Here is a 12,255-nt window from a genome sequence, read left to right as displayed (position 1 = left end):
CCCTGGTTTCCTTATTCACCAAATTCCAATTTTTAGGAAACATCGCAAATCTTTGAGAATTAACTCCCTAATTAGGTAGGCCTGTGCCAAGAGGTTCAAAAAAATTACAGAGGGAGTAAAAGAGACTGACAAGACTGATCAAAAGCAGCTTAATTTCCTTCCAGGGCCCCGAGGAGCAGCATCCTGCACCACCAGGGCACGAGCAAGGTCTGCAGAGCTTCGCTATTTCCGAAGCCCATTTTAACCTTAAAATAACTAAATGCTTTATTTTCCAGAACGAAGACGTTAATGTATAGTTGGCTGGAATTTAATTACAGCAATCAAGCGGAGAAATGAAGCTGAACGTGGCTTTGGCAACGAGAGGAGGAACAAAGGCAGCTCCAGCTGGCAAGGCAAACCACAGCGTAGGTCAGCCAGCTCCCGACCGCACGCGCTCCGGCTCCCAAATAAACCCGGCTTGAAGCACGTCACCCAATTCGAGAGGAATTTGGAGGAAGGGAAAGAGGAGCCGCACGGTTCAAGTTTTCCTCCTCATGTATTATGCAAATGACGCCGAAGCATTTCTAATCTTAGAGGGGAAAATAAGTTTGCTGAGGAAAGTGCTTCCTTCCTTCCCCCTCCCCGTGGGACACGGCTCCCACAGGTAACGCAAACCTTATCGCCCGTGGTCACCGGTGACGTCAGCCCGGCTCCAGGGCTACTGTTTTGGCCGGCAGTTACAGCTCAATTTTCTGAAAGAGGAAAGTCCACTGATGATTTAAAAGCCTTCTCGTTTCTTGCAGGAAAGCAAGCGTTGCGTCACCAGCCCTGGCGCGAGTTTTCCTTCGGTGTCAGTGGAATTTTCCAGACGAAGCGGACTCGAGGAACGACCGGAGCCATGTGCAGAGACAGTTGTGAAGGGACCCGCAATTGCTGCAAAATAAACTCCAGCAGTGTGCATGCACACTGGAAGATCACAGAATCACAGAATCAACAAGGTTGGAAGAGCCCTCTGGGATCATCGAGTCCAACCATTGCCCTCACACCACCATGGCAACTAGACCAGGGCACTAAGTGCCATGGCCAGTCTTCTCTTAAACCCCTCCAGAGATGGTGACTCCACCACCTCCCTGGGCAGCCCATTCCAATGTCTAATAACCCTTGCTGAAAAGAAAAAGATGCTTCCCATCTCGGCACAATAAAGTCACTTGTGTGGCTGGAGAGGGTCAACAACTCCCCAAAGCCACCTACGAGCGGCTACGATGGGAAATGCTGAACCTTGGAGCCGGTGCTAGTTGATCTTGGTGAAATATTAGCAAAGGATATGCTTTTCTCAAGACGTTTCCATCTAAAGCAGAGTTATCAGTAGCTTAAAAAAATATTTCTTCAAAGCCTGATGGGGAGAGGCTTTGAAATTAAATAGTGGAGATATAATCTGAACCTACAGTATGAAATCATCACAGCAGGTAGATAAACATATCTGAGATGGGATCTACCCTAAGGGCTGAGCATTTGATGCCTTGAGAGCCTCCTCTGAATGAGAGGGACCTGTGTGCAGCGATTCTGCCCTGGTCTTTGCAATGTTTTAATAAAACCCAGTGTGGGAGATCTCTCCAGCAATCCCGACTCTGAAATGCCAAAGAAAAACACATTCCCTGAGATCCACATCTGAGTCACTCGCTGCCCTTCTTCATCTTGATTTACGGTTACGAAACCGTCTCCTTTTACTGTGGAAGCGGAGGCAGAACATCAAGAACCATGAAGACTAACGAAAGCTCCACTCAACAGAAATGCTTTGTGGAGAACTTTGAGAAGTTTTGCTGATTTGGTTCGCGGAGAGATTTTATTATCTCTAACTTCCCAAATGAACTGGGAGTAAAAATGAAAGCAAAGCCGTCTAACCAGGTTCCATTGCTCCAGCTGGAAGCTGCACCACAAAAAATGGGGATGTAAACAAGTTATTATGTTTATCACCATGGTGTTACCATACAGGGCACTCGACTATGAGTCCGAAGAACTGCATAGCAGTAGGGGCATGTTTTGTACCTGGGGAGAAGGGAAATCCTCTTCTGGGCAGCTTTACACCAAGTAGCACTGCATGCAGCATAGAGACCTGCTGTGTGCAGGAGGAACAGAGGTCTGGCTCAAGCTGGAGTCAATAAATCTCGCTCCAGCCTGGGGCACCCAACAGCCTCGGGGACCCAACAGCCTCAGGGACCCAACAGCCTGGGGCACCCAACAGCCTGGGGCACCCAACAGCCTGGGGCACCCAACAGCCTGGGGCACCCAACAGCCTGGGGCACCCAACAGCCTGGGGCACCCAACAGCCTGGGGCACCCAACAGCCTCGGGGACCCAACAGCCTCGGGGACCCAACAGCCTCGGGGACCCAACAGCCTCGGGGACCCAACAGCCTCGGGGACCCAACAGCCTCGGGGACCCAACAGCCTGGGGCCATTTGCTTCTCTTTACTCACTGCACTCCAAGAAGCTGCCCAGGGAAGGTGCAGACATCTAGAGAGTAAATCTACACCTCCTGACAGAGGCTGCTTTTCCCCCTCAGTAACTTCTCATGGATGTTAAGACTAATTCAGAGCCCTCCAGGGTCTTACCAATGCTTTACCAGGAAAGGCACACAGCTGCCTATCCTGCCTGCTCTTCCTCCTGTGGCAGGACAAACAGGAACAAAAGAAGGATTTCTTTTAAGAAAGAGCCAACATTTCCACAGGGAAAACTAAAAGAGGACAAAATCCACCAGCCTCCTGCACCATCTTTATACAACAGGATGAGATGCTATCACTAAGCCCACCAAACCACCTAGCTCTATCTGAGCAGCAGCTGCTTTCGTACAGAGCCCTCACACGCAAAAAATAGGGACCAGAAGCTGTTGGGAAAGATGACAATGACCCAGGAACACTCAGAATTACAGATTCTTCTGAAAAACGAGTTCAGTCGGTTTGTGATCACACACACACACCATCATGAATCACTCCATTTGCATTCCCTTACTTTTGCCACTCCTTTATCTAATCATCCTCATTCCAACACTTTCTAACTTGCAAGCCCTGGGTAACCTGCATTCATTGATTTTAGACTCCAGGTTATCCTGTTCATTAACGTGCTCTCCCCAGAGATGAACGATGACCTATTACAAAGACAACTTGAATCAGCTTGAAAAATTAAAGCAAGGGTGAGCTCTGCCGAGGGAACATGTAACCTTTTGTCCCAGGGTCCGCAGCATTATACAGCAACTCATAATTGAGGGCTGCTGCCACCTCAAGAGAAGGTGGAAAGAAGCACAAGGCTCCTTGCTGGAAGGGTTTCACAAAGGATTTATGATTTGCAACAGAATAGCTGCCCTTTCTGACATTGCTTTCAATTTTACAGTGTCCCTACTTGCAGGTGTTATTTTTAATTTTTTAATGGCTGCATAAGTGCACTCCATCAATAATCTCTAGCCCAGCTGAAGAAAACTTCCTTCCAAAAAACTGCTGCGTGTGTGATCATCACAGGACGGTTCACCGGACACTGCTCCTTCCTGGCAGCTTTGGAGCTGCTGTCACCTCCTGTCCGGACTCTGGGACATCTCTGAGGACAACAGCCGCCTCCTTCTCACCCCACTCGGCACTGGCATCCCACAGATTTTGGGGTCCAGACCAAACCTGTCTGCATAGAAATAGCTTTTAGGTCAGATTTGAGGACAAACTTCCTCAAGAACTGGAAATTTCTCACTCGAAGGTTCATTTTGCCATGCTGCTTCTCACCAGGGCCCACAGCATCCCTCGCAGAGGAAACCCAGGTGGGAAAGAAACCAATGCCCATCTCATGGACCTGCAGCATGGGATTGCTTCCTCTTCTTCCTCCCCACTTGGTGGACAACCACATAGTGCCACCCCAGCCAACGGGGCAGCGATCCCGAGCCTGCTGCCCTCACCAGTGGTCCAGCTCCTCAACGTCCCTCAGCGCTTTGGAAATACAATCACTAACAGGTCCCACGACACTGTGTTGCTTAATGTGCTCCTGAAACAATCAGATGAGGGTGGGATAAAGACCTATGCAACAATAGAAGGATTAAAGCAAATTACTCTGTGTGTAGGGCCTTCGCTCACAGCTAAAGGTGAGCAGCCCAGGTGAGAACATCTTGCACTGCTCTAAGTCTCTTCAAATATTTCATGCCACTTCTTTATCCCTGCAATGCTTTGCACAAGAGTGAGCTAGACTGGAAAGATAGAGATATAAAGCAGAAATTTTGTACTCAGCAAAATCAGGCACAGCCTGGGGCGTCAGAACTCGTTCTGGAGATGGGGAGCACGAGGACAAACAGCCAAGTTATCCCTCTAATTGATCATAAAGTGTCCTGGCTTGTTTAAGTGTTCGATGCCTGAGGAGGGAAGAGGAGGAGGAAGGGGAGGAACAATTTCACTAGCATTGCAATCTTGGATTATAAACTTCTCAGAGTGCTCATATTAAGCTTGGGAGAAAAAAAAACAACAAACCCAAAGCAGCAACTGCACGCTCCTTCAGAAGTCCAACCCACATGGGACAATCCTACTTGAAGCCCAAACACTACGGTCTCTTCTTTTAAAAGGTTCAAGGAGAAACATCTGCCACTGAGTCCGTTAGGGTTTACAGTCGTGTTTGTTGTTAAATTCTAATCCTCCTCATCTGTAGTGATGCCAGGAAGTCTTCTGGCTTCCCTGTGTTATTAGCCCTAACTGCTCCGCTGTTGCCTAGAGATCAGATCAAACCTTCCTGCTTTCAGTATCATGGAAAGGGAATTTGTTTTCATGTTCCTGGCTATCAGCTCTCCAAGTTTCCTTTCATTCCTTTCAACTCTGCAGTCTGGATGTCAGTTTGTTCCTCCAGCCTCTACTTGAGGGAGCTCCTACGCTGATGGACAGACCTGTAATTACAGACATCCTCAGCTCTGCCTTTGGCAAAGCTCCTCGCCGGTTGCACAACCCCTCCGGAGCAGTTTTCCAGTCTCCCCAGTTCATTAGTAAGGGAAGAGCGGGGCGGCGTGGGCTCCGGCTGGCAGCGGCGCTGCCTTTGGTGCAGGAATGTTAACGGGCAGTTGCCTGCAGCCCGATGGCCACATGACACCTGGAAAGGCCAGACCTGCCAAAGCTGGGATCTAGTGATCAGGGAAAGCCCAGAGACTAAAAATAGACCCGCAGGTGAGCGCCACGCCACCACCGTGCTGCCCGGGAAACGTGAAGCAATCACAAGCGTTTTACACATTAAACAAACTCAGGATTTGTTTAATCCCCAGGTGCCAAACCTGACCCTCTGCAGCGCGGCACGAAGGTATTTGGAGAAAAGGTGAGACGGCTCAAACCACCACGCTACCACGAGGAAGTTTGGAGCCCGTCAGAAAGGTTACGTGGGACCAAAGGGCACTGCCCAGAGCCTGGTCACACCGCAAGTTCTGGGGAACTGCTAGATGAGGGATGTCTTCTGCAAGGGAAAATAAGTTGGATTACGCTTTCACTTTTTTAAAAAGCTCTTAAAAAACTTATTTCTGCAGCTTTGTTTTCTCTGCAAACATCCACACACCTGTAAATGCTTAGTAAGAGGGTTCGTGTTGACGTGGGTTTCAACAGCGGGAGCTGAAGTCCCATTAAGAGCACTTGGAGAGCTGCCTTAACAACGTAGGGCTTCAACTTAATTGGTAAGTGCTCCCATTAATCCCACTCTCCCCTGAGAGGAGATACTGGGTGTAGGTGCTTATCTAAGATATTTTTTTTTGAGGTTTTAAAGCTTTCTGCTCAGTACTAGCTCCCTGTTCACGACAAAAATGACAAACGCTTCTTGCCACCAGCTTTTAAAGCCCCGCACAACTGAAGGCAAGAGCAAGCCCTGCTTGTTGTCCCTCTCCCAGCTCTCTGCCTGGCCCCACAGTCATCAGCACTTGTGTTACAGGATGAGGCTGAGGACACTTCCAACAGCAGATTCTCTACGATCCACTTCTGGAAAGAATAGCAGACTTAAAACATAGAATCACAGAATGGTTTGGGTTGGAAGGGACCTTAAAGCCCATCTAGTTCCAACCCCCCTGTCACAGGCAAGGACAACTTTCCACCAGACCAGGTTGCTCCAAGCCCCATCCAGCCTGGCCTTGAACACTGCCAGGGAGGGGGCAGCCACAGCAAAAACTCAAAGAGGCGTATCAAGGACTATTTTTAATTTACCAAGAGTCTTAAGAAGCCTGGTTTGGAGACCCAAGAGGCACCCACAGCTCCCTTAAACGGTGCTTATGTCAGAGAGGGGGCACGGCAGGGGAGCAGGGAACCTGGATCCACAAAGCATGCAACATCACGAGCACTGTAAATCCCATCTCTCGGCTCACACAAACGGTCACACGGGGCGAGATGGATCCAAGATTGGCGACCACGGCCACCGCTCCTACCCAGCAAGCCCTGGGCAGCGCTAATAGTGAGAGCTCTCCCAGAAAGCCCTGCCCCAGGACCCAGCAGGAGTGTCAAGGGAAGGAGCAACCAGCAGCCTTGTGCACAGTGATCCTGCTCACGATGACTGTTAATGACTAACACCGTGAGCTGCCAATTAGCTGATGCCACTTTCATCGTCATCATCATCATGTGGTTCTGGACAGCAAGATCTTTTCCATACCTAACCCAACAAGAGCAGAAACCAACAGCAAATGTGGTAATTAAGGTGCACAAATTATGGTTGTAAGTGAAGATTATAATTAAACGTAGCATATAATTAAACATATTCCCGTAACCACTCTGTTACTGCACCAAAGCACTCACAAGGCACCTTCAAACTGTTCTGAAATGGTGGCTTCCTGGTGCAAAAATGGTTATCAAAAATGAGCCTTCCTCCTAGTAATGCAAATAAAAATTCCAGGTCAGACTCAAGATGAAACCCTGCTCCCACCTGAAACCACACAATTCCATGTGGCACCTCGTTCCAGGCCTTCTTAGCCCTGTTCTTCGTTAAAACACACTCATGATGTTTCACACCTTCCTCTAGTGCTTGAGGAACACCACAGACAGCAGGCAGAAGGAGAAGCTCCCACATGCCTTGGGAAACAGCTTCCCTGCGCCCCTCTTCACCCCAACATGCACCTACACACGCTTGTGCGCCCACATGTTCCTCGACACGCCGTCAGAAGGTTCCATCTGCCACTTGTTCTGAGACACTGATGCTACTAACCAGCTTTCCTGGAGATCACAGAATCACAGAATCAATGAGGTTGGAAGAGCCCTCTGGGATCATCAAGTCCAACCGTTGCCCTGACACCACCATGGCAACTAGACCAGGGCACTAAGTGCCATGGCCAGGCTTTTCTTAAACCCCTCTAGAGATGGTGACTCCACCACCTCCCTGGGCAGCCCCTTCCAATGCCTAATGACCCTTGCTGAGAAGAAATGCTTCCTAATGTCCAACCTGAACCTCCCCTGGCCAAGCCTGAAGCTGTGTCCTCTTGTCCTATCGCTGGTTGCCTGGGAGAAGAGGCCGACTCCCACTTCACTACAACCTCTCTTCAGGTAGTTGTAGACTGCACTAAGGTCACCCCTGAGCCTCCTCTTCTCCAGGCTAAACACCCCCAGCTCCCTCAGCCGTTCCTCGTAGGTCCTTCAGCAGGAAATTTGATACTTTTCACCGACTCTGAACCAAAAGACGTTGTGACATTAGAACTGCCCAGAAGACAAGTTCTATATTCAGCTGTGATATTTATACAGTGCTTTACAAATATGCCCAACACACAGCATGCTGGTAAGCCACAATACTTAAATACCTGACAGAGAAACAAAGATTCACTTCTGAAATTCCTAGACTTTTAGTCTGTCTGGTTCAATTTTCTCTTTCACACAGGTCAGAACCAGGATTTTCAGAAAAAAATGGGCAGGCAGAGGCGAGAAACCTGGCTCCACACTGCAATCCCACCATAACACCTAGCAGAGACTCATTTCAAGGCACACAATCCCTTTTCTAGCCTCTTTTAGGGATTTTACTACTTAAATCTCCAGATACTTTGCTATCCACAAACTCCCAAACCAGTTGATTTTTGTCAAAGGACATTTGTCAAGGCCACAAAGGGAGTCGCCATCACCTGCAGGACTTTCTCAGCACTGGGGACTCTGCCAAGCTCCCAAGACATACTCTAGCCTCAAGGGAACGGGGACAAGCTGAGCATCTACAGGCCACAGGACAGAGGCTCTGCTCCTTTCACAGTCAGGTTACGCACACACTGGGTTCTTACTGATGGTTTAGCTCCACTTAGTGGCCAGCAGGGCTCATTTAAAGCCTTGCCTTCCTTTTGAAACTACCGCTTCACTCAAGAGTTGCAGACAACAGGGATCTTCTCCACCCTGATCACAGAATGGTTAAGGGTTGGAAGGGACCTCTGGAGATCATCTAGTCCAACCCCCTGCCAAAGCAGGGTCACCCAGAGCACGTTGAACAGGGTCTTGTCCAGGCGGGTTTGAATATCTCCAGAGGAGACTCCCCACCCTCCCTGGGCAGCCTGTGCCAGGGCTCTGCCACCCTCACACTAAAGAAGTTCCTCCTCATATTCAGATGGAACTTCCCATGTTTCAGCTTGTGCCCGTTGCCCCTTGTCCTGTCGCTGGGCACCACTGAGAAGAGTCTGGCCCCATCCCCTTGACACCCACCCCTAAGGTATTTCTAAGTGTTGATAAGATCCCCCCTCAGTCTGCTCTTCTCCAGCTGCACAGCCCCAGCTCCCTCAGCCCCTCCTCACAAGAGAGATGCTCCAGTCCTTTGATCATCTTTGTAGCCCTCCGCTGGACTCTCTCCAGTAATTCCTTATCTTTCTCGAACTGGGGGGCCCAGAACTGGACACAGTTACTCCAGGTGTGGCCTCACCAGGGCCGTGTAGAGGGGCAGGAGAACCTCCCTTGACCCGTTGGCCACACTCTTCCTCATGCACCCCAGGACACCACTGGCCTTCCTGGCCCCAAGGGCACATTGTTGGCTCATGGTAAACTTGTTGTCCACCAGAACCCCCAGATCCTTCTCTCAGAGATGCTCTCCAGTACATCAGCCCCCAACCTCTACCGGTGCACGAGCCTGGTTCACAACCCACAGCTAAAACAACGTCAGCTAAAACGTCAAGTCTGAATTCCAGCAGACACTCACCTCGGTAGCAGCGGGGACCGGGGCTTTGGTTTTTCTTTCTCCTTTTCACGCTCCCTGTCCCTGTCCCGGTCTCGGTCCCTGTCCCGGTCCCTGTGCTGCCTGTCTTTTTCATCTCTCTTCACTCGTTCTCGCTCGCGTTCCCACTCCTCTTTCCGCCGCTGACGCTCCTTGTCGCGCTCCCGTTCCCGCTCCCGTTCGCGCTCCCGCTGGCGCCGCTCCCGTTCCCGCTCTCGCTCCCTCTCACGTTCCCTTTCTCGTTGTCTGTTCTCTCTTTCCCTTTCCCGTTCTCGCTCTCTTTCCTTCAAAAAGAAAAGAGAAATCATCGTGAGGCTGCGGGAACATCTCCTAACAAAGCAGGCAAGGATTTCAAAGTCTTGGACCGCCAGGAATTACACCCACCCTCCCATTGTAGAGCGATTTATTGAGATAAATAATCTGGAGCTTGTTGGCCATCACCGTCTGCTGAGCAGGCAGAAAGCAGAGCAACAAAACACCACATCACATCCATCACAGTTGTAATTTTCAAAGACAACAATCTTCAAAAGATTAATTTGGTTTATTATGCTTATTAAATAAACGTATTGATGTTTACAAGTATTTACTCTCATTGCTAATCACGTTTATAATGAGCTAATTAACTTTACGAACAAGCACCATGAATATAATGGATGGTGCATCATGTGCCACAACAGCAAGGACAGGGTCCTGTTTGTGCACTGCTGCTGTAGGACAGCACGGCCTCACAGCAGAAGGAAAGCCACTTTTTAAAGGACGTGACAAATACCACTGAAAAACTCCCCACTGAGCAGGATTTATTATTTTTGCCACCACTCTTGAGGCCCAAGTTTGTGTGAGGGCAAAAGGAAGCAGAGGGAAAGGGTTGGAGTTGGCCTCTTCTCCCAGGCAACCAGCGACAGGACAAGAGGACACAGCCTCAAGCTTGGCCAGGGGAGGTTCAGGTTGGACATCAGGAAGCATTTCTTTTCAGCAAGGGTCATTAGCCATTGGAAGGGGCTGCCCAGGGAGGTGGTGGAGTCACCATCTCTGGAGGGGTTTAAGAAAAGCCTGGCCATGGCACTTAGTGCCCTGGTCTAATTGCCATGGTGGTGTCAGGGCAATGGTTGGACTCGATGATCCCAGAGGGCTCTTCCAACCTCATTGATTCTGTGGTTCATAGCCTTATTTCCCTTGAGCACCTTACAGCAGTGCAACACCAACCGACTGCATCTGGGATGTTAGCAGATGCTGGGTGCTTTCCTCGTCTGACTCAATCAACTCATGTGCAACCCCACCAGCGGTGGACAGTCACGCTGGGGCCTCCGTCTGTACACAAAGCACGCCTGGCCCAATCTAATCCTTTCCATCTGTCCCAATAACTAACAAGCAAACCGTTCCTCAGTCAGGTTATTTCCTGGAAACTCCCTCTCTCGCTCTCCAACATCCCCAAGAACGGGTGCAGATGCAGCCGAAAGCGCTGCAGAGGAGCAGCCAGCACACGTGTAGAGGAACCGTCTTCCCATCTCAGACGTGCTCTTGCCTTCATCACGCTGAAACAGAACATCCTCCCATTCCTGCACCCAGAGTGTGCTCTGTGCAGTAATTAAGATTTCACTATTTGTCAGATTCACAGAATCACAGAATCAACCAGGTTGGAAGAGCCCTCTGGGATCATCGAGTCCAACCGTTGCCCTGACACCACCATGGCAACTAGACCAGGGCACTAAGTGCCATGGCCAGGCTTTGCTTAAACCCCTCCAGAGACGGTGACTCCACCACCTCCCTGGGCAGCCCATTCCTATGTCTAATAACCCTTTCTGAAAAGAAATTCTTCCTAATGTCCAACCTGAACCTCCCCTGGCCAAGCTTGAGGCTGTGTCCTCTTGTCCTAGCGCTGGTTGCCTGGGAGAAGAGGCCGACTCCCACTTCACTACAACCTCCCTTCAGGTAGTTGTATGTTCAAGATGCTTAATCAGTCTACATGAAAAGTCCCGTTTCAACCACTGCACTGGAAACACGACAAGTACCAGAAGTACCTGGAAGAAAGTTGAAAGGAAAAGCGTGGAAAGGGGTATTACCTTACTTACTCTGTAGTTACGGTATGGATCTGGGTCTGTGTACTGAACCCTGAAATTCTCATACTGCCCACCACGCCAGAACCGTTCTATTTCATAGTCATAATAGGGATCTGTATAGGGATCAAGCCTACAATGAAAAACAGGGGAGGTTAGAAAGGGAAATATCACCTTGTTGCCATACAGAAACGCTACGTATTCTAGGTCAGGTCTTAGTCACTGTGCACTGACAAGAAAAAACACGTTCAACCGAGTACGGCCGTACAATGTGGTTTATTTTCTACATATCCCAAACAGAAACAGGCTTTAAGTGAAGCTTATCAGAGAAAAGCACAAACCTTTCTTGATAAACACAACAAAAGGACACTAGGAACCAAACTCAGCCTTCAAATCAATGTGGTAAAAATGCAGAGACACCAATTGTTTTTTACAGCCACTTCAGACGTGGGCAAATGTGGCAGAACATGTTTTGCCTCATTGATTTGGAGCTGAGTTTTCTGCCCGTGCACACACAGCTAAGCCCAAGCACCCTCGCATCAGAAGTGGAGCAGAGCGTGATCTCCTACCCCCCTGCCACCAGGGGTGATGGGTGTGGGTGCCTCCCAGTGCCACCAGCACAGGACACGAGCTGCTGCTGAGCTTTCCACCGGCCAGCAACGCTCTGCCTACGCCTGGAATTACTCCATGCAATGAAGCAATTCTGCAACCGATATTCTCCAGTACAAAACAAGTGCCAGCCCCCTCCCCAGCACACAAATGAACTGGCAGGGACGTGGCACACCCTGCTCAGCTGCAAAACTGTCATTACTTTGGGGGAGGAAAAGGATTTAAACCCCACCCTCCTTAAATCTGCAACGTTTCCTCCGTTTGATGATTTCTAGTAACATTATTTGATGTTTTTAATTCACCTACTCAACAATATCCGATCCCTGCCAGCCACCTGGAGTGAAAATATCAGATCCATTGCAAAGATGGGGAGGTGGGTACAGGGAACAAGAAACTTCCAGGGCCACAGAGGAGTCAGTGGCAGAACTAAGATTATATAGCAAGTGCTCCCATAGTCCAGATTACCCGTAA

The 12,255-nt window shown here is 49.6% G+C and overlaps 1 protein-coding gene across 7 annotated transcripts in view; it reads right to left on the bottom strand.

Annotated features, from left to right (window-relative positions):
• ZC3H18 (zinc finger CCCH-type containing 18) overlaps window positions 1-12,255 on the bottom strand; it is a 52,942-nt gene that overhangs the window by 21,372 nt on the left and 19,315 nt on the right. For 4 of the 7 annotated variants that reach the window (XM_068411474.1, XM_068411469.1, XM_068411470.1 and 1 more), the window contains 2 exons: window positions 11,182-11,308; window positions 9,107-9,405 (listed from right to left, as the gene is read on the bottom strand). In XM_068411474.1, the coding sequence (XP_068267575.1) occupies window positions 9,107-9,405; window positions 11,182-11,308 (426 nt within the window). The remainder of the gene's footprint in view (window positions 1-9,106; window positions 9,406-11,181; window positions 11,309-12,255) is intronic. The other 3 variants (XM_068411471.1, XM_068411472.1, XM_068411475.1) reach the window with 1 other exon arrangement.

Source organism: Nyctibius grandis, chromosome 12, assembly GCF_013368605.1.
Source record: "Nyctibius grandis isolate bNycGra1 chromosome 12, bNycGra1.pri, whole genome shotgun sequence".
Taxonomy (NCBI): domain Eukaryota; kingdom Metazoa; phylum Chordata; class Aves; order Nyctibiiformes; family Nyctibiidae; genus Nyctibius; species Nyctibius grandis.
The sequence above is the reverse complement of the archived record's forward strand: the minus strand, read 5'-3'. Positions and strand labels throughout refer to the sequence as shown.